The sequence below is a fragment of the Dermacentor silvarum genome, chromosome 1, assembly GCF_013339745.2.
Source record: "Dermacentor silvarum isolate Dsil-2018 chromosome 1, BIME_Dsil_1.4, whole genome shotgun sequence".
Taxonomy (NCBI): Eukaryota; Metazoa; Arthropoda; class Arachnida; order Ixodida; family Ixodidae; genus Dermacentor; species Dermacentor silvarum.
Window position 1 is genome coordinate 248,716,519 of NC_051154.1, and position 25,819 is coordinate 248,742,337.

General features: G+C 48.8%; 1 protein-coding gene across 2 annotated transcripts in view; it reads left to right on the forward strand.

Annotated features, from left to right (window-relative positions):
* The window catches only part of LOC119437025 (protein spaetzle 4-like), a 51,435-nt gene extending 25,650 nt beyond the window's left edge, over positions 1-25,785 (forward strand). Inside the window, exons 3-8 of one of the 2 annotated variants that reach the window (XM_037704084.2) lie at positions 3,660-4,115; positions 14,240-14,296; positions 17,834-17,990; positions 19,176-19,501; positions 22,257-22,379; positions 25,472-25,785. In XM_037704084.2, the coding sequence (XP_037560012.1) occupies positions 3,660-4,115; positions 14,240-14,296; positions 17,834-17,990; positions 19,176-19,501; positions 22,257-22,379; positions 25,472-25,676 (1,324 nt within the window). In that variant the 3' untranslated portion in view covers positions 25,677-25,785. The remainder of the gene's footprint in view (positions 1-3,659; positions 4,116-14,239; positions 14,297-17,833; positions 17,991-19,175; positions 19,502-22,256; positions 22,380-25,471) is intronic. The other variant, XM_037704085.2, reaches the window with a different exon arrangement.
* Positions 25,786-25,819: the final 34 nt, after the last annotated feature.

A 25,819-nucleotide genomic window follows, 5' to 3' on the forward strand; every position in this document is an offset into this window, starting at 1 on the left:
ACTCAGCGGTTTTTCTTATTTTATTGGCTGACAAGAGGCGAGGATCACGCTGTAGTGGAGAGGGTTTAGATGGGGCCGAGCCAGCACAGTGAAAATAGATAACGGCATGAAGAGGGTAGTGCCAGCTTCTCTGATTGGTCCGCTTTGCCTTACTTAGCTTGCGGTGGCTGGCCGAAAATCGCGGCGGCCTGCAACGCAAGGATAAGAATGCCGCTAAAACGGATTCTCAGCAAGGAAGGGTTGGCAGAGCGATGTCGTATGCATGCCGAAAGGGCTCGATAACCTCTTACTGCCACGCAAAAGGGTTTATCATGTGCAAATACGTACATGCTCACCGGCAGGTGCGAGTAGCGAGGGCCTGAGCGATCGACGGGCAGCCATCTTCTATTCTTTTCGGAACGGGGCAGTCTGTATAGCTATTCAGAAAAATTTTCAGTTTTGTTTGGCATATTAATGCATTTTTTTTCGCGTACACGTCACTTTGACGTGGTGAGTTTTCGCGGTTATGTGAGGTCGCGTGACAGACAGGCGAAGTGGGCGTAGCCCGAAAACATTGGACCAATAGCAGAGGGCTAATGGTGGAAAGGCGTCGAATCAGGAATGATTATTTTTCTTTTGTGCGGTTTAATCATGGAGAATCAATGTGTACACGTTACACCCCTTTCTTGCGCTAGCTGATTCCAACTTGCGCCTGCAAATTTCCTAACTTCATCACCCCACCTAGTTTTCTGCCGTCCTCGACTGCGCTTCCCTTCTCTTGGAATTCATTCTGTAACTCTAATGGTCCACCGGTTATCCGTCCTGCCCAGCTCCATTTTTTCCGCTTGATGTCAACTAGAATATCGGCTATCCCCGTTTGCTCTCTGATCCATACAGCTCTCTTCCTGTCTCTTAACGTTCGGCCTAACATTTTTCCTTCCATTGCTCTTTGTGCGGTTCTTAACTTGTTCTCGAGCTTCTTTGTTAACCTCTAAGTTTCTGCCCCATATGTTAGCACCGGTAGGATTCAATGATTGTACACTTTTCTTTTCAATGACAGTGGTAAGCTCCCAGTCAGGATTTGGTAATAGCTGGCGTATGCACTCCAAACCAACTTTACTAATGTGTTACATTAGTAAAGTTTTACCGCGTATTACTCTTATTGCCCCAAATCAGGATGCTTACCGCACAGCACGTCGACGGTACTGCATTTGTGCAGCTCGGGAAAGGGAGCTAATATGAAGAAAGAATGCAAAGAGGTTAACCGGAAAGAATCCGGTTGGCTATCCTACCCCCTTCCGGTGCCAATTAAGTTTGTCCATTGAAAATTTAGTTTGATGACGTTTCTTGCATCTTCATAATCATTGAAAGCGTGGAGTTGCACAAAAGGTTAGGAATTTTCAATTCTTCCTTAACTTTTGTCCAGTTTACAGAATGTAGACTCTGTGCAAGAAATGAACGTCAGATATGAGAAAATCAACTATTTAATGTCTAGCATAGCTATTCTTGAAGAATATGCCCGATTTAAACATTTTGAAAAGAACAAAAAAATTAACTCGCCACGTGACGACATACTTACATTGAGAGCAAACATCCCGCCGCCTATCTTTCAACTCGTTTTACTAAGACACTTTGCATATATTATTCAAACTTGCAACACAGTTCTAATAAAAAAGTGTTTCAAGATGTATACGACACGTTTTAAATATCTTTATTTTTATCAGGTTTTGATACACCACCGTGGCGTGCACAACTGAGCAGACATTGCCTGAAGGGGCTGCACAAGGAAAAATCACTTTGCCGGCGGAACTGGTTGGTATAACCGATCCTTCAGTACAACCGTAAACCCGACTGCAGAAGTTTCACATTGCCCACCCCAAATTACCAGGATTAGTGGAAAAGTAGCCAGGAAATTTAACTTTTTCACAATTTTGGTGGAACGGCGCACTTGGAAAAAAGACGTTCACGCAAACATGAATGATGAGCATGCATACACAGTACATGTTCGTGTGAACGTCTTTTTTCCAAGTGAACTGCTTCACCAAAATCATGGATCACCAACTCGCCCGTCAATACCTGTTAGGTAAGTTTTTCGCGAACTCAAAGCTCCCAAAACTTTTGCGGTCGCCTGTAGGCATGCTTTCGCTGTGATCCTAATATACGAATTGAGCCAACTAGGTTGTCTAAGTACAGCCGACAGTATAGGTGAGACTTTTTCTGAAGCCCTGGAATCGTATTGTGGTTTGCTGCAGGTTTGTGGATGGTGGTGAGTCGGTCGATGGGATCACGCACTAGAGCAAAGCTGAAAAGCGCTTATTGCGGTTTTCATCCTTGCTATTGACGAAAACAAAGGACGGGACGTATACGGAAAACGACAAACGACAGCTGTGTTTTTTTGTTCTCATGTACTTCCTGTTCTTCGCGCTGTTCTCGTAATCTTCAGATGCAAGCAACCCTCCGGAGGACAGCAAACGGGCAGTTTCATGCAAGCGAAGGATCAAAATCGCGTATACAAGTCTCTGTGAACAGCGACTGCTCAGAAATTCCAGTGTTGATGCGCACTGGCACTGCTTTTCATGCATACGAATTGCACTTGAAGGCCACTAACATGTTTTCCGCGCGCAGCGTTGCAGTTCAGGCGAACGAAGAAGGTTCCTCAGGATGCAAAAATAATGATTAAGCAGGACATCCTAAATCACTTCCGTTCTTTGTGCTTTCCACCACACCAACCGTGTGCGACCAAAGGGCTTCACAGAACTGAAGCCGCCCTCCTATGTCGCATCCGCCAAAGGTTAGCGCAAACTCCAGCGTGGAGGTGCAAGACAGGACTGAGCGTGTCATCGTTGTGTGTGCACTGTCAGACTCTTGGTGACGTCGACCATTATTTGTTAGAGTGTCCTGAATTTCATGCAAAACGTAAAGTGTTAATAGATGAACTGAATCGAAATATTACCCCCCACAGACAAGCGCAAGTGACATTTTGTTCCCAGCAAGCGCTGCGATATTTAGGAGAGATGACTTTCAGTTCTTCCTCAAATTCCTCCGTGACACATACCTGGAGTGTGAATGGTGAGCGGAGTGGCTTGGGTAGCAAGAGAACGTGGAACGGATGGCGTGGCACCTTTTGTGTCCCGGTTCAAATCCAGCCTCGTCGCTAGTCTTCCCTAGTTTTAAGAGAAGTATTGTGGCGGGCTTCAGACCTTACCGCACTTGACATAAGTGGCACTCGGGTGGAGCAGTTGCCAACAGCTTTTACAAGGCTAGGTCCGCATTCAGCAAGCGACGCAACCCCACGCCCTGCTCTTCCTCCAGCATTTCTTATATTCAGAAAACATTTGTTTATCGAGTTTCTAATGCTGAAATCACTCGATGTAATCGCAGTAATACCTGTAATGCATAAGCCGCTGCTGCTAATTTGCAGTACAGCACCGCTACGTGATATTATGCGCATGTCAGTCCCAGCGGTCTGAGAAAATTTTTACTTTTAGCATCGCGTTCATTAACTGCGGATTCGCAACTAGACCGACGTTTTTGACTGCTCCATGAGCTCTCGTGTAACGCATGGAAGCCAAATTTCACACAGTAATGCAGAGGAGGGTTCAGAGCCAGCCCTGCAGCTCAACGCCCCCATTAAGCCTGCACATAGCTCACTCGGCACTGACAACCATCGTCGCGCGCAGGCACGCGGTGCGGCGCTACATCTTTGAGAATCAAGGCCTGGTGCGGCGCATGTACGGCGACCAGCGACACAGCGTGATTGTAGGCACCGAGATAGAGGCGCGCAGGATGCGCTACGACGACCTGCGCTTCCACGAGCCGGAGAGCCCCGTCCCGCCGGTCTCGTCGGTGCATCGGACCCGGGGTCGGGCGGCGTACCGGGTGCGGCCCAACAGCCGCTACGCAAACCTACTCAAGACGTCACCCTTGGCCGACGGCGAGAAGGCGCGTCCACCGCCGCCGCCGCCGCCTCCACCGCCACCGTCTCTGCGGCCGCCCGCACACGCCGATGTGACCGTGGGTATGGCGACCACGACAACTGGCACGAGCCCAGTGCCGGCCACGGACGCGACGGGTGACAGTCCGGTGACGACAGCACCGGCCGTGCTCGGCGACGACGCAGGCGCCTACAAGCCCGGGTGAGTACGTGAGCGTTGTAAGAGAACATACAGTGAGCGAACGGCCGCCGAGTCCGTTCTGCGGTGGTTTAACCTGTTTGCTCACTTAAAAAGCATTGGTGGTAGGCGATTGAACCGGTTTAATGGTGAGTACCGTAGTTTTGAGGCCATAGTGTATTAGCGCTGCTTGTTCGCAATAGATCAGCCGACTCAACAGAACAAGTACCAACTTAGCGTCATCGTGCTTAAACTTTCTGAAATGCTGTTTTGTTGGCGCTTGTCTGCGTCTTTATAAGGTCGTAGTTGTTAGGTTCGAAAGCTGTCACCCCAGAAGAATAATAGAGTCATGTCTTGGTAATACGAACCTCATTAGCCACTGGTCAAACTTTTATAACGATTCTTAACTTAAACAAAAAAGCCGTTCATAAAAGAACGTTGCAGTTAAGGTCTGATTTGAATGTAACGGTGTCTAGTATAGCGTTCAACTTCAGTAAAACATTTGCAGCCTGAAGGGTGTTCCATAGCAGTATTCCCTATCGATGCATTTCACTTTCTATTCTTTTTGCCCTTTGCCATTAGCTCGTGCAAAACCGCGCCACCGCTCTCGCTGGAATCGGTCACTTGACGCAACGGATGATAAGAATCAAATACAAACGGGGGAAATCAATCCTCACAAATACCGCCCTATGGTGTACTCGATCTAGTGAATTAGCGGCGATAACGTTCAGACTCTTGATCACGATACAGTCGGTAACTGGTCGTCAGGATGTGAAAGACAACATTAGGGCGCATGCATTCTCATTGGTGTCTGAAAAGTGAAATTTCCGAATTGAATCGAATACGAATATTAGACAAAAACAACCACGGAATATTGAATCGAATATCGAATACTTTATTTCTAAAGCAACATGACATGTACAGTTTTCGCGGAGTCCGTTTTGTAAAAAAAAAGAACAGGCTTATACAGGGTGTTTCAGCGAACGCTTTCAAAATATTTTAAAGGTTGCCTGTGGCATGATAGCACAACTCTAGTTGATGAGCTGGTCTACTCGAAGAGGCGGACGTTACTTGCACGAAAAATTGGAATGCATAGTGATACCAGTTTCTAAATATTAATTCCCGAACTTTGCAGAGAAATGCGCTGGCGTTCCAGTTACTTTCTTAACAAAACGTCGCTTTATGCATTGAAGCACAAAGGTAACTGGTCAGCAATAACGTACGGGCCAGTGTAGTTGGCGAGAAGTTTCTGACACAGGCCACGTTTGCGCACCGGACACCATAGCCAGACTAGATCCCCTCAAGAATAGGTGACATCCCGATGGTGAATGTCGTACCGTGCTTTTGACCGGTCTTGCGAAGCCAACGTACGCATGCGGACCAAGTGTCGAGCTTCTTCAGCAAGACACAGAGTCTCGGAGATAGAGAGATCGTTGTGGGTGGAGAATGAAAAACATTGGAGGACGCTTAAGCTTCGCTTTTAAGAGTAGAATGCGATAGCGTTATCGGGACCCGTTCGCATCGCATCGTTCGCATATGGCAAGTAGGCTTCATTCACTGCAACACTGAACGTGGGAAAGCCAGCTTACAAAGACGAGGCTTACACCGAACTTCGATGCAGTCTAAGACGACTTCCAGGCGCCTGTTGCGCTCTTCAAAAGTGCTTCCACAGATGACAACGTCGTGTATAACACCTGCAAATATCCCATTAGAGGCCTCGAAGAATGGTGTCCATATATATTTCGAAAGTCGCGGGTGCATATTGCAGAGCCCAAACGGCATGACGTTGAACTCAAAAAGGCCGTCAGGGGTCAATAATGCCTTTTTTCTTTCGCCGGGTGCATTGGGATTTGCCAGTACCTCGATCGCAAATCAACAGAAGAAAAGTAGGATGCTGAATGAAGGCAGTCCAATGCATCATCTATCCTTGGAAGATGGTAAACGTCTTTCTTAGTAATGGAATTGAGACGGTGGTCGTCCACACAAAATCTCCAAGTACTGTCTTTTTTTTTTTCATAAATATAACTGCAGCAGCCCACCGACTGGATGATTCCTGGATTAGTCCTTTCTGTAGCATTTCGTGAGCTCGCTCGTCGATAATCTTGCGGTCTGACGGTGATACTCGGTAGAATTTCTGTCGAACAGGCTGCGCCGACCCCGTGTTAATTCTGTGCTTGGTTCGAGACGCAGGAATAGACGGCGCTTTATTTCCCTGAGCAAAGTCGAACATGCTTAAGTGCTTAGTCAGAACGTTCACCAATGTACGGCGCTCGTCCGTGCTGATTGACTTCCTGATCATTAGCAGAATCTGAGTCTTCAGAACAGACATCAACTCGTTTATGCGGAGTATCTGCGAGCACGGCGACTGGCGTCGACTTGTCCTCTTTGAAGGCAGCAAGCTTCATGCCAGCAGGTACCACTGCATTTTCGCCTGAAGGGTTGATAATCCATAATTTAGAGCGCCGCTGAGCCACAGACACAAGACAATGTGGTAGAAAAATCATCTTCATGCACGGTAAATATGCTGGCTCTGTTGTGGCGTCGAAGGCCTGACGATTGACACAAGCGCAGCCCACCGGAACACACAGCTGACAAAGCAGGCACGACAGCGTCCTCACAGGCATGAAATGCACCGTCCTCACTTGGAGAATCCTGCATGAACTCGTAAGAAATGTCGCCGCTCACAAACATCTCCCCTGTTCGGCAATCAACTGTGGCACCACATATCTGTAGGAAATCAATACTTAATATAACATCACGTGAGGACAGGCGGAGAATTTTAAGTTCAGCCGTGAAAACTTGACCACCCAGTGACGCAGTGCAAAAACCAACAGGCCGCAACAAATCCCCGCCCACGCCACAAAATGTTGCTACTTGGTTCCAATGAAATACCACCTTGCGTACTAATAACCTTTTAAAAGCAAGGCTCATCACGGAAACAAAAGCATCAGTGTCGACTAACGCCAATGTAGACACACCATCAACAAGGACTTCCACTTTGTTCTTCAAGGCGGAGGCATATCTTTCAGCAGTGAATCTCCAGCGATGTCACTCCATTGCCCGCGCTCTCTAGTTTTTCGGCGGTGGTGACCTTGAACGACGCCGTGGCGAAGGAGACCCGTGCAATCGAGGAACAGGAGGCGGCGTCACGCTACGATGGGAGGCAGGTGAGCGGTTCCGGAAGTTTCCTTGCCAAACGTTGCTGTTAGAAGGCGATTGCGCCATGGAAGGCCATTGGATGTTGGGCGCTGGAGCAGCAAGTTGATCGTACCGAGGCCTTTGGCGATGAGGACAAATACGCGATATGTGACCAAGAACGCAGCAGATGCAGCATGTAGGAAGCGTACGGCTTCTGTGGTAGTCTTCAGAACACTCAGACACTTCAGCACGCGTCGGTGGTTCGTAACGCGGAGCATTGCCACTCGTGGGGCGTCCAGAGGAACGGGTGTAACGAGAGCGAGGGTCGGATCGGGTATCCGAAAAGTAGTTGCCTCTCGATGCCGATGCGTGTCGGTACTCTGATAAATCCGCGGCGTTGACCGACGGTTGCCACACATTCAAAGGTGGAGCAGTAGCCGGGGCTTGAAAAAAGGGGTCGCCAAAGACATCAGGCAGGCGACGTGCCGTCTTGTTGTGCCTGTACAGATCTTCGCGGGCGATCTGTCTTATGGTCGGCGCCAGGTCTAATGAAGAGCTCATATCAATACTTCCCACAGTGGTAACATTGGCCAATCAGCCGAACTTTGGCGTTATTCGGCGCATCTTCAGTGCCTCGAACGTACGGCACTGCTTCATGACATCAGACACTGAAGCGCGACTGTCCTTGACGATCAGGAAATTGTACACATCCTCTGCTATGCCCTTGAGCAGGTGCCCTACTTTGTCTTCCTCGGACATTCTTGCGTTGACTTGATTGCACAATTTCAAAATCTCCTCGATGTAGGTAGTGCCAGTCTTACCTGGCAGCTGTGCTCTCTGTGCCAGCGTGTGCACTGCGCGTTTCTTTCTTGCGTCCGAGTCACCGAAGCATTCCTTTAGGTCAAAGACGAAACGTTCCAACGTCGTTAATAATTCATGATTCCCAAACCAAATCAGGGCAGTGTCAGTGAGTGCAAAGATAACGTTGGTTGGTTGGTCGGTAGCGTCCCAGTCGTTGGACTTGCTTACTCGTTGGTAAAGCCTGAGCCACTCGTCCACATCTTCGCCTGCTTTCCCGGGGAAAGCCCGAAGTTCTCTGTAGTAGCGCCACGTACCAGCAGGCATTGATCCCGGAGCGGCAGACATCGGTCCCTGGGCGTCTCCGTCGTTGGGTATGTTAACAGGCAAATGTGGTAATACGGCGAGGCGATGACTCCGGCGAAAAATAAATGGCTCCGGGTCCTTTCTTACTTCAAGCAGCCTCCACCAAAACATTACGACGCAGAAGAAACGGGGTTTGTTTGATAGGCTTGATGATGATGATGATGATGATGATGATGATGATGATGATGATGATGATGATGGCCTTTTCTTTGGCGCATACCCACTCACGGGGATCGGCCAAGAGTCAGGCAGATTTTATATACGTGCTAAGTGAATAAATTTAGCAAATGTCTAATTTTGGTAAATATAATAAAGCGAATAAATTCTAATACAATTCAGTGGACAATAAATATATAAAAAGTAGGCATACTAGTACAAGAGGGAATAAGGTAATGATAAATGGATTAATATGATTAACAATGGAACCGGTTTGATTCAACAATGAATTTCTCTATGGCGATGCATACATTCCTGTGTGAGTGTCCAAGCACAGAAGCTCCGAAAGACAGCAGTTCCGGAGAGTTCAATGGCAGGCCGAGCTGTCGCATTGCAATTTGCAATGTTCTTTTTCTTAGGGAGGAGAAACGCCGGCAGTCCAGTAAGTAATGGTCGATCGTTTCGAATTCGTTACAGAAATGGTACAGCGGGAAGATCGCCAGACCAGATCGGTGCATGTAGAAATTTAGGCGGGGGACTCGACATCGCAGTCTTGTTAATGCCACTTCTGTTTGTCTGGATTTGCAAAAGTTCCTGCTCCAAGGGAATTGTAAGTGGTGCACTTCGGTGGATGATGTTAGATCTGATTTTGATGCCATAAGGGTGTATCTTCTAAACCTGGCAGACGTTATGAAACCTGTCGTTGGAAGAAGGGAACACACAGGGACTGTAATAGAAGCCTTTGTTCAAGGCGAGCCACAGACGGAGCCTAAAACTTCTTTTTTCTCTTGCTGTTGTGGTTGACCTGAGTGGTTATGGCGCACACCCACAGTGGGGATCAGCCATGAATGGGGTGGTTATATTCGGTGTATAAAAACAAGGGAATTAACGTTTTGAACGGTGGAGCTTAGAAAGTAAGATTTTTCTCTTTCTCGTTCCCCCCGCTCACACTTCTTCATCTTCCTCTCACGCTGCTAATTTACTGTAATATTACAGTAAATATAGCCGCATGAGTGGAAGAAGAGAGAGTAGCTTGCGGCAGGGCGCGTGGCCCCCCGGCTGCCGTGTAGCACGCACTCAGACGTCCGCTGTCTCTCAGCCGGTGAGCAGTAGGCTCTCGGAACACTGTGCCGACCATCCTCCTCTGCTAGCAGTCTGCGCCCCATAGCCGCTCTGCTCGGCGATTCTGTTGGCTCCCGTGGACCGTGCCGCATCGCCGCCCGCGAGAGTACACGTCATCGCTGGCCCAAGGAATTGCCATGCCCGCCAAAGACCATATGCGCCAGAGGCTCGACGAGCTCATGGGCACCGGCTGGGACGGCGTCAAGAACTCGCTCCACTACTCGGACCCCAAGGTGTGCCGCTGCTTCCTGCTGGGCCTGTGCCTGCACGACGCGCTCGCTGGCACCAAGATGGCCATGGGCGCCTGCTCCAAGATACACAACTACGCGCTCAAGGCCGACTTCAAGAACAGCTCCAGGATGTACCGGCCGGGACAGCACCGCTTCTACGAGCTCACGGTACTCACCTACCTGCAAAAGGTGATCCGCTCGTGCAAGATCCTAGACCAGGCCAAGAAGGGCCGCCTGACGCGGTGCCAGTCGACCGCGCGCAGCAATCGCCATGGTGACAAGGATCGCGGCAGGGCGCGTGGCCCACCGGCTGCCGTGCAGCCCGCACACGGACATCCGCTGTCTCTCAGCCGGCAAGCAGTAGGCTCTGGGAACCCTGTACCTACCATGCTCCTCTGCTACCAGTTTGTGCCCCATAGCCGGTCTGCTCGGCGATTCTGTTGGCTCCCGTGGACCGTGCCGCATCGCCGCCCGCGAGAGTACACGTCATCGCTGGCCCAAGGAATTGCCATGCCCGCCAAAGACCATATGCGCCAGAGGCTCGACGAGCTCATGGGCACCGGCTGGGACGGCGTCAAGAACTCGCTCCACTACTCGGACCCCAAGGTGTGCCGCTGCTTCCTGCTGGGCCTGTGCCTGCACGACGCGCTCGCCGGCACCAAGGATGGCCATGGGCGCCTGCTCCAAGATACACAACTACGCGCTCAAGGCCGACTTCAAGAACAGCTCCAGGATGTACCGGCCGGGACAGCACCGCTTCTACGAGCTCACGGTACTCACCTACCTGCAAAAGGTGATCCGCTCGTGCAAGATCCTAGACCAGGCCAAGAAGGGCCGCCTGACGCGGTGCCAGTCGACCGCGCGCAGCAATCGCCATGGTGACAAGGATCGCGGCAGGGCGCGTGGCCCACCGGCTGCCGTGCAGCCCGCACACGGACATCCGCTGTCTCTCAGCCGGCAAGCAGTAGGCTCTGGGAACCCTGTACCTACCATGCTCCTCTGCTACCAGTTTGTGCCCCATAGCCGGTCTGCTCGGCGATTCTGTTGGCTCCCGTGGACCGTGCCGCATCGCCGCCCGCGAGAGTACACGTCATCGCGGGCCCAAGGAATTGCCATGCCCGCCAAAGACCATATGCGCCAGAGGCTCGACGAGCTCATGGGCACCGGCTGGGACGGCGTCAAGAACTCGCTCCACTACTCGGACCCCAAGGTGTGCCGCTGCTTCCTGCTGGGCCTGTGCCTGCACGACGCGCTCGCCGGCACCAAGGTGGCCATGGGCGCCTGCTCCAAGATACACAACTACGCGCTCAAGGCCGACTTCGAGAACAGCTCGAGGATGTACCGGCCGGGACAGCACCGCTTCTACGAGCTCACGGTACTCACCTACCTGCAAAAGGTGATCCGCTCGTGCAAGATCCTGGACCAGGCCAAGAAGGGCCGCCTGACGCGGTGCCAGTCGACCGCGCGCAGCAATCGCCATGGCGACAAGGATCGCGGCAGGGCGCGTGGCCCACCGGCTGCCGTGCAGCCCGCACACGGACGTCCGCTGTCTCTCAGCCGGCAAGCAGTAGGCTCTTGGAACCCTGTACCGACAATGCTCCTCTGCTACCAGTTTGTGCCCCATAGCCGGTCTGCTCGGCGATTCTGTTGGCTCCCGTGGACCATGCCACATCGCCGCCCGCGAGAGTACAGGTCATCGCGGGCCCAAGGAATTGCCATGCCCGCCAAAGACCATATGCGCCAGAAACTCGACGAGCTCATGGGCACCGGCTGGGACGCTGTCAAGAACTCGCTCCACTACTCGGACCCCAAGGTGTGCCGCTGCTTCCTGGTGGGCCTGTGCCCGCGCGTCTGAAGCCGCTGCGCAGAAAACGCAGCTACCTTGCAGCAGAATAATTCAGAACAGTCCTTGCAATCATCCTTCTGTCTCCGTCGAGACTTGCGCTTCGAATAGATGTTGTTGTCCCTTAGATGTTGGAAAGAGAGAAATATTCTACCACTTAGAATAGTGTATTCACGAATCGAATACGAATCGAATAGCAAGGAATAGCATCGGGGTCTCCTAACTAGTCGTAGTCGGGAATCAGGGACATTACAATAGAGCTTGGTCTCTACACCACCTCGCGGTGCACGTGAAATGACGCAGGCAGTGATGTGAATGACCGTGTGCGACCAGCGAGTTAACTAAGCGAGTCGTGGGGAAAACAATATGCTGCGTGCCGGCATCGAACCGGTGAACCCATTTTATGTCATAAATAAGTATGATCCCCGGTCGTCGAAATATCTGAGCCACGGCCCAAATAAACGCGTCGGCTCCTTAGCTGGCTTAAGATTTTTTCTGTTTTATCTCTCAGAATTCGGTGGAGGTTTTTCAGTGTTTACGAGTTTTCCAAAAGTCAGTATGTGACCTGTGAATATCTAAAAAAAAGCGGCGAATATCGGTGGCAAGAAAAGAAAGAAATGCTGTAAATGGGTCTCCACATGTGTGCGAAAGCAAACGCAGTTATATATTTGTGCTTGCTTTGGCGTCTGTATAACGGTAAGAGCGATTTTTTAAACATTATTTCTTTCGTACTTTCGAGACGCGTCATTGCAGCGAGTTGAAAGTGGAGCCTTTGAACTTTGCGGAACCCCTAGAACATTCCAATAGACACAGTAGTTTCTTAGCCATTGGTTCTCTTTGCGCAAGGTGCATAGAAATTTGCGGCAAGGTCCACAGCTGCGCTAGTTGGTTAAAATTCATGAAAACGTGAACACATGCAGAATAGGACACAATGCAAGAAAGAGCTCACTAACAACTGGCCTTTTATTGGGAAGAACAAAGGTACAGACGACGGTGACGAACACGGGAGCAGTTGCACGAGCGCGGGCCGAGCACGAGCCACCTGTGCACCTCTGAGAGCAGCTGCTTTTTTTAGCGTTACATCGCCGGCGCAGCCTAGCGTATACAAGCTTTGTTTGAAAAAGACGAATGAGCCTATCCAGCCATCGTGTACCGCTGTTCACCCGCGCGAACTGTACCGCTGCTCTGGCAATGGTGCTCTCGGAACATTTCGTTAGCTTTCGCAGTCTCGTGATACCATCGTTATATCCATCCTTTAAAGCACACTGAGTGGACATCACCTTTCATACAGCGTGTGAGCTTTGTCCTCGCTCTCTGCATGTTAGCGACCAGATGCCGATAGGCCACCAGGGAGTTGCAACATTGCTTTTTACCGTAGAAGACACGTTACGTCCCGTTACTTTCCACTTCAAATTTTATCACCACTTGACCGCAGTCACGCGCGACTGACCATTTCCTGTTGTAAGTGATGGACTGACCAACGTGGTTTCCTGCAACCTTTCTGTTCAAGCGATAAGCTTCGGAAACTAATACTTCACTAGGTATGTATGCTTTATTTTTTAGAACGTTTGTTTTTTCAGGGCAAACTTTTACATGCTGATACACAAAGAAAGGTGCGATAGCCTTCTTTTTTTCTTTCTTTCTTATCGTGTGTAAAAGACTGTTGCTCTAAAGGGCGGCGACGTGCCGTACAGCCAGCCATCTTGCATGCCGGTCAAGCAGCATGCTTAATTAAGAAAAAAACAAAGAAATGAAAACAACGTAACGCGTCTTACATACATGAGGCATAGCTCTTTTCTTTCTTTCTCTTGTTTTTTTGGCTCCATACCCCGGTGACTTTCTATCACCCGGAGCGGCCCACAGGGAATCGTTTCTCAATATGTTGCAGTGGACCCGTGAGTGTCCACGAGAAAGCCCAAGAGGACCTGTGGAAACAGCTAACGGGCATTCTGCGCAAAAAAAAAAAAAAATCTGACAATAGTCCGTGTGAAGTCGCCGTCCTCACACTAATCCAAATCTAATAAAAAAAAAAAGCGGAGTTAAATTTGAAGCGGGCTGGCGGCTTCATGCTGAGTCAAGCTCCGTGAAAGTACCTCGTTTGTGACATGCATGCATTATCACGTTTCTAATTGATCACATATTGAGTGCTTATAACTGACCTAGATCACGGCGACCGCATACACCTGTTATTTGAAGCTATGGCTCTGCACGCTTGTTTTCGTGTGCATACTTTTGCGTACAAGGTTTACTGACTGAAGTTCCTCAGTACATAGGGCTCGATAAGGCTAAAACGTTTGTGAGCTACTTGGTTAGGGCAAGTCATATATGCAAAAGCTCAGATAACTTTTGAGAAATCTGAACTCACGAAGAACTCCGCGGAGAACTCCGTAGAACTCCTCCTGTCTATTTATGTGTGTGGTGCGCGTATGACCTTGGAATCGATTTTTTTTTCTTTGGCACTGTGTGGATGCCTGTGCGCACCGTTTCCATTTCAGCTGGCTGGGTGCTGCTATTTTCAACGCTGCCAGGCTGTTGCGCAAGCTTCCCAATTGGTGCGTTTGCTCGTGCAAGCTGTATGTGTGTACATGCTGCGCAATGCTTAAATGCGCATGTCCATAGTCCTTTACTTACGTATTTGTTTCACCGTGGAAAGGTCTGTGATTCGCGTTCCAAACAGCTAGCTTCAAACAGCTGTATTTAAAGTAAAAATAATGACGACAAAGAGAAACCAGGGCATGTATCATCCATGGGCGTACACTTCCACGTCGAATTACAGTTAAACAAACGTGGCCGACGACAAGCAGTGCCCTTTCAATGCACAGTTGTGTGTAGTTTTGAATAATTTGTGGACATGTTGTTGTATAGCAATCCGAAGCTGCCCAAAGGGCTGAGAGGGACGTTATAGTAGAAATTTTAGAATAGCTTTGGCCGCCTAAATCGCGGTGGCGTGCGATGAAAGGTTAAAAATGCTGCTAAAACGAATTCTCAGCGAAGAAAAATTGGCAGAATGATGTCTTATATGTGCCGAAGGAGCTCGACAACGTTATATTGTCACGCAATGTGTTTTATAATACGCAAATAAATCCATACTCCCTGGCAGCTCCATGTAGACAGGGCCACCGCAATTGACGGGCAGTCATCTTGTATTCCTGTCTGAACGGGCAGTCTCCGCCTATTCAGGAAAAAAAATCAGTTTTGTTCGGCATATTAATGCGTCTTTAATGCGTGCACGTCACTTTGACGTAGAGAGTTCCCGTGGTTTTGTGACGTCTCGTGACATACAGGCGAAGTGGGCGCAGCCCCAAATCTTTTGACCAATAGCAGAGGGCAAATGGCAAAAAAGGGCCTAAAATCGGAAATATATATATATATATATATATATATATATATATATATATATATATTCTTTTGTTCATTCTAATCCTGCATAATCAGTGTGTACACGTCAAATCCGACGCGCAGTTTTCGCGGTTTTCGTGACGTCGCGTGACAGACAAGAGAGGTGGGTGGGGGGCAGGCAAAGAGCTTTTGACCAGTCGTGGAGGGCTGATTGCAGAAATGAAACAGAAACAGTTTGTAATAGCTTGACGTTATGGCGCCCCAGCTACCGCAAGATAAGCACGGGCAAACATACCAACGCAGACGCCGGCACCCCTGTCTTCACTCGGTTATCTACTTTTACTGCGCTAGCTTGGCCACACCGAAGCCATTTCCACTTCTGCGCGCTCTTCTCCTCTTATCAGCCAATTAGATAAGAAAAGCCTGTCAAGGTGGGCAATAATATTCGCTGTGAGAGCAAACAAAACTGGCCTCCTATATAAGCGTTTGATTGGGCTGTTCAAACAACGCTGCGAGTCACAGCTTGATGCTTGCGTCGGTGGTGCCTGAAGTTGCCGTCAGGAGACTGGAATAAAATCTGAATGGAATAGTTTGACAGTTATACAACCCCTGCAGTACTCGTTGCAACAACGCCTTCAAGCGCGTCATTTCTTTAATTAAACGTATTGCTTTCTATGAATATTCGACTATTCGCTTATATTCACAATGACCGGTGATGATTTCTGCGCAATTTTCGCATTGCACCACCATCGAAACGCGGCCGCGGTCGCGAACGGGAATCGAACAAGCAACCTCGTGCTCTGAGGCACGTTGACACTGCCAGTGAGCCACTGCATGCGACGGATGATTCTAAATTAAATTCCAAGAGATGATAAAAGAGGTATTCCGCCATAAAATATAATACTCGGGAGGAGAGAGAAACACCCAACTTTTATCACAGTTAACTTTAAATACGGCGTTTCATTTCCTTTTGCTTTTTTTTTTTTAAGGATGAATGCACGTAAGGTACAGCACGAGATTGGCATTTCATGTATTCGTGAGCCGTAGCTACACACGCTTAGAAATTATCTTGGACATGAGCGCAACAAAACGAAAAAGAAAAAAGCGAAGTGAAGTTAATAATTATAGGTTATTTCACAATGTTGTAGAATTGTAAGGCCCAGTCTAAGTTCAGAGAGTTAGACCTCTCTCTCTCTCTCTCTCTTTCCTTTACTTCTCTTTTCTTTTTTTTTTTCATTCTTTATTTCGTGGTCACTGCGTAGTGTATACAACTTTCAGACCCGCTGTGCTACAGCTATATCCCCCTAGCAATGGTGCGCTCCGGAGTGCGTTTCTGAGGCTGTTGGTTCAAGACTGAGCATGATGCTGCCATATCGTTAGGCCACCATTTCTCGAGTTTCTCCCTATGCGACGGGGACAGACACTGAGGATAGGCGGCAAAATAGGCCACGTTAATTCCACAACCTGACGATCGAATGCCAGGCCCCAATTGGATCAGGTTGACAATGTGGAACTTTAGCTGCGTACTGCACGGCGAGGCGGTCGATTCGCGACCGACTCCCGTGCACAGGTTTGAAGGTCTGGTTTGCGAAAGCATATTGAAATACAGGTTGTATGCACAAGCGAGATGAAGGGAGACGGAGGGGGTCGATTTTTTTTTTTTAATCACCACCATATAAAGTCGACAGGCAACGAATCCGGGGAAAGCATAGGGGTAATTATAGCTTTGGTTAAAATTGAAATGTAGATAATGGTAAATAAAATAAAAATGAAAGCGGATGAAAAGATCACTTGTTGCCGGTGGGGACCGAGCCCACAACCTTCGCATTACGCGCATATGCACATATGTTGTAAGTTCAGAAGGAGTAAGGCTATTAGAGAGACGTCCTCCTGTCAAACAATATAAGCAAGAGTAAGAAACCAATAATTAAGCAGCTATGTATATTTACACATAAATAACAATAAATTAGGAAATAAACACTAGATACAATAAACAGATAAAGTCACCTGCAGATAATTCTGCGCGATAGTAATTTGAAACTGACGAGGTCCCTGTCAGCACAGCACCTGTTGCACGGTTCTAGAACAACAGTATAGAAAATTCTGGGGTTGTACGTGCCAAAACCACGTCTGAATATGAGGCACGCCGTATAGTTGGTGCCTCCGGAATAATTTTGGCCACCTGGTGTTCTTTAAGGTGCACCTAAATCGAAGTTCACGAGGGTAACGACAGTATACAACTCCGGTGTCAGTGGAAGTCGCATTAATATGCAAGGGTACAAAATCCAAGGTTGTTTCGGTACACTATACTGCACGCGGTTCCTATGCTAAACGTGCCTCACACCTGACATAGAACATAGCTTTTTGCCACTAAATTTTGCCGCATATGAGGAATGAAACCACTTCAACATACCGTGCAGATCTCTTTTTTTTTTTTTTTTTTTTGAGCAAATAGTCTACAGGTGATCACTCAAGCCTCTGTATGCAGTTCACCTTAGGTTTAGACCCCGACGTTTCCGCTCTATGTTTTTTTTTTCGTTTTTTTTTTCAGCAAATTTGTACAGTGCTCTAAATAAAAGTGAAACGAAATCAGAAAGCGGATCGTCGAGTGACGTTCTGCAAATGTTCTACACCTCGTGAAAACAGTCGTTTTTCGTCTGTTTTCAAAAACTGAAGGAGAAAAAAAAAGGAGAGGGAAACTATGCACGACTTTCCACGAGATGTAACGTGCACCATACTTTTGTTAACAGGAGCCCCACGCAAGTCGTGTTTCATGGTGAGCCCGTCGACGTCGACGCGCCTTCGCGGCTTGCCACGGAGACGCCGCACAACCAGGAACCTGGCGCAATCCTGACAACGCCGACAGCGCCCACTCACACACCGGCGGCCGCCGCGACCACCAGGGAGGTGGGCAAGCCTGTGCTCGTGAAATCAATGCACTTAAAAATGACCGGAAATAAGATAGGAATATGCTCACGAGCTAGCGGCTATCAGGAGGAACGAAAGTAAACCGGTCCCAAGCGAGCGCGATCAAAAGCGCGCGGTCCGTCCAAACTTGTTCATGTTCCTAGTAAACATATTATAAGCTTGCGCTCTTCGAAAGCCCTTATTCCTAAAATAAAATAAAAAAGTAAAAAAATACATTTACGTAGAAGTTTTCGTAGGAACGAATGTCAACCAATCGACGCGCTGGATTATTACCGAAGGTGGCCCGCCAATTGCTAACATTGCTTACGGAGGAAAAGCTTTGTGAATTCGGCCCCGGCTCTCAACTATGCGATGTTCCGCAGTGGAAATTGGAGCTACATGCAGAGTCAAAGCACAAGCCCCTTGGAATGTCGCATGCATACCGAAAACTAACAACCGTGGTAAATATATCCCAGCCTGCACCATGGCGATAAGCGGCTAGACCCCTCTTTTTTTTTTTTTTTTTTTAAAGGCTGATAAGCTGAATCCGCCTTCAAATAAAAAGGGGCCTAGCTGTACTAGGCCCCTTCACATAAAGCTTGTCTTTAAGTAGAAGAGTTTCTTCAACGGCGGTACTTTGGGCACCCGCTACTCATCGTGATAGCAATCTCGCTGCTAACGCGACGACCGCTAAGGCGGTGGCCAATCACGAACGGCACGTACGATGGATAGATTTTGTGACTAATGGGACCGTTTTATCATTAAGGCGTTCGCAAACAGTGGAAATCGCGATACAGTAAAAATGAATTCTTTTAGATTTACAGTTGTGAAAAGCCTTTATGACAATACAAGGCTCATTCAGCTTATATAGGCGCAGTGAAAGGCTACATTCGGCCTCCTGCTCTGCCTCCCCAGCCGTCTTTCCGCGTCCCAGTCAGCTCCCAGTTTCACGCAGCCGTTCGTACTCATGTTCAGGTCGTAAGGATGAGCGCCGGCCCATCGCGATAACGAACGGGATAACGCCGAAGGTGGTGCTGACTAATAAGTAGTACAGTGTTAAGGCTCGAAAGCTACGCGAATGCGGCCCGCGAACTGATGAAAGTATCAGTATCACTCGCGCTAACGTGATGCCTCACTCCGTCCCGTTTCCCCCGACGGCGGCGTGCCTCTTCTCCCGCGGCGCAGCACCTGTCTACCGACACGTTGGCGACGACAACGACAGAGGCTGCCGACTTCGAGCCGTCGTACGCGGCCGGCGAGCCGTTCACGCACGAACCGGAGCCGCTGCACGCGTACGCCACCAGCCAGGCGAGCACGGCGGCGTCCCAGCCTCTGTTCAGCCTGCTCGACAGCAACAGCATCGAGGCGCCCGACAGGGACGACGCACCGCACAACCATGGCCGGCCGGCGACGGCAGCCGCCTCGGTGAACCACCCGGACGAAGACGCCGAGGAGGATGCCTCGACCGAGCAGCCGCCGCCTCCGCCGGCCGAGCCTCTCAGGAGGGGCGTGTGAGTACGCATGCGCAGTGCCTTAGCAGGAGGGCGTCGTGCTTTCCTTTACATTGAAGGGAGATCCAAGGCATTCACTAAGGTTAAACTTGTAAATCACCCTTCTTTCTCGCAATCCTCTCAGCTCGAAGTGTCGAGTTCGTAGCGGTAGAAATAGCTCATGGAGGCTTATTGAGCTTTTCGTCCTCAAATTCGTTCGCACGCAAGTGCGATGATAACGAAGTGGCATGTCTGCCTCTGCCGCTTTCGGGCCAAAGGACGGCACGGTGGAGCCGGCAGGCTCATCCTAGAGTTAGTGTAATACTATAGACTGCAAAGTTATATAGAGAGGAACACTACGCCGTCCTGCAGCAGAATCGCTCCACCGGCCGTGCAAAGCGAAGAGGTAGCAGCAGTAATCAAGTATAAAAACAATACAAAGAGTCAATAGGTACTGCGCGCTAGCTGCATTTACATTAAATATTGGAAAGAAAGAGCCCCTAGGCAACTCAGCCCTACCATTTCGCATCAGCCCACCATATCTCCGATTTCAAGATAGGTTTGTCTAGTGTCCGGATAATTTCAACTAACATGGCTTTTATTTTTTTTTTTTAAGAAAATAACTCTTTAAGCTTGCCTAGGCTTTACGTGGATGGCAGCAAACCTGATCCATCCGACCTTGCCTGTCCTTCCTCCTCCTCTACTTAAACTCCTTCTATAAGCTTTCACGGTCATTTGCACACTCGCCCCCCCCCCCCCCTCGCTCCCCACAACGCACATAACAACATTTCACTGTTCTGAAAGCTGCCCACATGACCGTGCTTACAGCTGTCAGGGGCGTTACGTTACCGGAAGAGATGCAGTGTCTTTTTTTTTATTTCCTTTCTTTACTTCCAACACATTTTTTTAAAGCCTACACAACTTACGTCACATCACTACAGCTTAATTATCAGCCCAGGCAAAAGAAAAACATTTGCAAGAAAAAGCAAAGTCGTTCATTACCTTATTAAACTAAATGCATTATTTAACTTCTTAGTTACAAACCTTACGGCGCATCTTTACATTGAAAAGTTCCGAGGAACTACCATAACAGTCTAGTTCCCTGTTTCTACGCTTCAAAATGACCATTCGGCCCAAAATAACGGACGTTAAATTATTTGTTCGATTTACTTGATTACGCACCCGGCACCGAGAAGCGCGGGTCGCGGTGCCCCTGTGACGTGCTAGGGTGGCGTATAATGAAGCTTCGCAATACCACAGGATGAAGCGGTCTGTCTCACCCGTGCTGCTGAAGTGCCTATGTATGCGTACAGTCGCGAGTTACGCAAACCGTCGATCGGAATCTGTTTCTGAGAAGAGGGAAGTGCGACGCCATTTTTATTTTACGCCACACTTTTACGTCGCAGAGAGGTTGGACGGAGAGCCGCGCGCGTTATATCAGGGAAGTTGAACGAATAATTTAACGCCCGTTATTTCGGCCTGCGCGGCCATTTTGACAAATCCGTGTGCTACCCACCACCATTCGCACAGCTGAACGACTGCAGAGTCAAAGTTCCTTCTAGCAACGTTTGTAGGAAACTCTATGCCGTTAGGCCACATACTTGGGAATTGAACGCGTCAGTCTTGCATCTGTCCTTTCTGTGCGTGACGTTGCATTGGAACGAGTTGCTTTCCACACGGAAGCTAGCGTTTTGAGACGCCATGTGGCATTGTGCCACCTTCGGGATCGACACGAGGTCGTGACGGAACAGGTTGTAACGTTCCTTCGCCAGAGTGCAATAAATCAGTCGTCCTGCGATCGCCATCGTCGTCGTCTTGTTACTGTCATCGCACACACGCTGTCATCACATACACAATTGTTCGCCTTACAAAGACATGGTGGTCCATTTTGGAACGCCCTTTGCAAAACCCGAAACAATATTGGATAGTATAGCTAAGCGCAAGATTCTTCGCAGAACATCGATTCCCGCAGGATCTACATTTTACTTTCTCAAACGAAATTCTGTCGCATTTGCCCAATGGGCCCCCGTCAACTATTTAAGGGAAGCACCTCACTCGTGTTCAGTACGAAATAACTTTAACATTTCCTTTACTTTCTGAGAAATAGATGGTCTATCTTGCGCCCATAGCGCACATATGTATTCATGAAAGACTAACCTTCGTTCAAATAAGGTGAATGGTCATATACAACCCTCAGCGGACTTGCCTAGCAGCGGTAATGTGCTCTTCTAAAAGTGCTGTCAAGATGTGCGGCGTAAAAGGTAAGAAGAAAGAACAACGAATGTACGAACTTAGGACATACGGACTCCTTCTGCCCTATCAGGGAAACTTGGGCTAGTTGGTGAACGTTGGTGACTATGCTTGGTGAACAAAAGAGCGCTAAATTAGACGAGGACTAATAAAGGCGTGTGCACGAACAGTCTTGTCAAATATGAACTAGTTCTGCGCCACACACACCTTGACAGCTGTGCACCAACTAGACGGATATCGTACTTTGATGTTCTGTACTTTGTGTCACTGTTTCGAGACAACCTATTTACACATCCGTTTCCAGATGGGCTAGCCGTCGCTCATCATGCTTCTCGCTCTATATACGGCATGTTCGCACACCCCACGACCCCTTATGCTGCGCATGGTGTATATATGTGCTTAGGTTGTCGCAAGACTCGTGTCCCTCATTTCCACGCCTCATTGCACTGAAAGTGGGGACTGCTTGCCCCAGCCACGATTATTCTTCTGACGGGTTACATGCGCCGCATGTTCTTCTCCGCTGCAGGAACGCATGCCCGGTGAAGCAGGAAGTGCTCGCTCCTTATTGGGCCAACAACACGCGTGGCAAGGTGCTGGCGCTCCTCAACGTCTACCCCTTCGAGCAGTATGTGCACGCCGAGAAGTGCGCGTGAGTACATACCCTGCATCACGCCCTGCAAGACGGCCATCGAGAGCTACAAATGTTCTTTTATAGCCACTCGTTCATACTTGCGAATAATTTATTTCACCTAGAGGGTTTTTTTTTAATTTTAGCTGCACCAAATCTTTAAAATTACGCCTGTGGCAGATAGCACAATTCTAACCCTTGATCTAAATTACTCGACGACGCAAGCAGACTTTGAGTTCTTGAGTACGCAAGCCGCTTAGCGTCCCCTAATCTAAAACTCTAAACTTTCTACGCGAGAAGGCGTCGCTGCATTTCTCGTCCGCATTCGTCCGTTGCTCAGCTTCGCGGCACAAGCTTCCCCTCAATCTTCATAAAAAAGCAGACGGTCACGTTTGAACGCTTGCACTTGTGCACTGTTCCGACCATGTAAAGCACAGAGCGCACGCGCTTACAAGTTTATGACCTACGGCAACAGCACCGTGCAAAACTGTTCAGGAAAAAAACCTAAGCAGGACTACTGAACATAAAACAAGTAAATTTAGCTACAGTGTACTAGTACACTGTATAGCATGAAGGCTCCCTACACACAGTGGCCCGATGCCGGCGCCTGGAGCAAAAAATTGGAAACGCACGGGAGTGCACACGGTGGAACAAGATGCTGTACAACTCAGCTGTTTAGAATAATAATGTTTACTTTCTTGCAACTTTATATTAAAAGGCATGTGTTTTGTGCGTTTATAAAGGCAAAACTGAATGTGTGTCGTTGTTTTCCTGTAATATTTTTAAATAGTACATAAAACAAACATGCTTTAACTTGAGCTACATTGTAGGTCAAGTGAGACTACTCGAGCTGCGGTCAAGCCGGCGAGTGTTTCCGCTTATCATTCGGCTTTACTCTATGATGTAGGTCAAGCGAGGCAGTGCCCCGCAGAACAACCTATGAGTAAATATCTCTGTAAGCGCTAGCTTTCGCACTCACGTCCCATAGCCGTAGTTTCTATGGTAGACCGTACAGTAGTAGCAAAAGTAAAGCGTGTTGAATAGCCTTGCAAGTTTGACAAAAGTACTCACCACAGACGCAGGACACAACTTGCAATAAAAGTTTATTCGAAACAGACAGCGTATATATAGAAACAAGAAAGTTGTGCAAACCGCACCGCGCATAACAGGCCAGCTATCATTTTTTCTAAAAACATTTGTTTGAATGCACAAAAAAGAAAAAAATGTGCTGCAGTGATATTGATCGCAGAAAACAATATTCGCATAGATTGAGTCACTTCCTTTCTATGCATAAAGATGCCCCACTGTTTTATTATATTTTGCATTGGCGTTCCAGTTACTTCTGTGCTTCAATGCATAAAACGACGTTTCATTAAGAAAGTAACTGGAATGCCAATGAATTTCTCCGCGAAGTTCGGGAATTAATATCTCGAAATTGGTGTCATCCTGAGAATTCGTTCCAAGTGGATCCGCCTGGCGAACTCCACGGCTAGAATTTGTAAATTGCATTATGGGTCATAAGGTAATTAGTTCAAACATAATTAGTGATTTCTGTAATTAGTCGATTATGCATTTCAATTTCTTGTGCAAGTAATGTCCGCCTCTTCGAGCAGATCAACTCATGAACTAGAATTGTGCTGTCTGCCACGGGCAACCTTTAAGAAAATTTGAAAGAGTTCGCTGAAACACCCTGTATAGCTCAGGTTACCCGCCGGGGTGGCTCAGTCAGCTAAGGCGTTGCGCTGCTGAGCACGAGATCGCGGGGTCGAATCCCGGCCGCGGCGGCCGCATTTCGATGGAGGCGAAATGCAAAAACGCCCGTGTGCTTGCGTTGTAATGCACGTTAAAGAACCCCAGGTGGTCAAAATTAATCCGGAGCTCTGCACCACGGCGTGCCTCATAATCAGAACTGGTTTTGGCACGTAAAACCCCAGCAAGAAGAAGACGAAGATAGCTCAGGTTCCTGAGGTCTAGCTACGCGCCTTCATGATATATTTTAAGAGTGCCACCGCTCTATTATATCTATCTCACTGCAGATCTATATAGTGTACGCGGGGTTACTTTGTGCTCGATCGTCTCTATCTCTCTCTCCCCTTGCGCTCTCTTTCTCTTTTCATCGCCTTACTCCTTCCTCCCGTCCAGGGTAGCCAACCGGAACTGCCTCTGGCTAACCTCCTTGCCTTTCTATACATCATTTCTCTCTCTCTCTTAACAATTTAATTCTCAGCAGTCTGTGGAACTTAAAGTAGTTGTTGGACTTCAGATAAAAGTGGTGTGGTATCTTCGATGACGCAACGTATGCTCAAATCGTTCTCATGAAACAGGCACTAGGACGATTTTTCGCGCGTCGACGTGTGCCTCGTCTCAGAGCCACATAATGTAATGAATGTTATGCATTTCAAAGAGAGAGCAAATCGGCAACACTGCTGAACTGCCTGCGATTGGCACATTACGTAAAGGTGAAACGACTGCGCAAACGATGAAACGGAAGCTAAGCGCGAGAAAAATTCACCGACGATTACGATACCCCCTAATGCGAAATTTGAGCGCAGCTCTATACGTGTTTTCATTTCGCGATAAATTGACTGGTGCGGACAATCTGACTCGTGTGGCCAGTTGCAAACGGATCGAAGTGTGGCATAACTGCCTCGCTAATCGGGAGATCGCGAGAGGCAGCGCGTGGGTGACGCGTGGGCGCGATTCACAGCAGCCCCCACAGACAGACCTCCGCTCATGCAGCCCTTTGTTTCCATATATGGTATCGGTGGCGTCATCGGTGAACAGACGACGCAAGCCACTCTGGCGCCATCTCGTAGCCACCGTCGCCGCACAGCCCGTCCTGCGCGGCACTACGCTTTTCTTTTCACGCTTTCGCCATACCCTCCTCCTCCTCGCGCTGTCTTCGCTATCATCGTCTTTCATCTCCCGCTGCACTCTTTCATCGTTCGCTCGGTTACTCCGACGCTCGCCGCAGGAACGGGCGCCCAAGAGCTGCGCTCTAAAACGCAGCGCAGTTTCTCTCCCTCATGTCATTCGCGCCATTCTGCTTTCGTTAACCTTTGTGCAGTGACCGATTTGCACGTGTACCGAATGCACATCATGCTGCGACGCAGGTTCGAGAACCAGCAGATGTTCTGCCGGGACGGCTGCCGGTGCGAGCAGCAGTTCCGGCTGCACCGGCTACTGGCCTTCGACCCTCGCAACGAGTGTCGGGGCATTTTCGCCGACTGGTTTCGCTTTCCCTCTTGCTGCGTCTGCATCTGCTACGATCTCGGTTCTCCGGCTTCCCGGTGGATGTCTTCCGGCCGAGATACCTGACATACTGTGACCCCTACGTCGACTTCAGTGCCAAAGCTAACTTATGCGTGCGTCCCTCCCACAGGCCCATGTAAAAAAATAAAAAGATTTAATAAAGACATTAAAAAAACAATGGTTGTTATAAGACCAAATTACCACGCATT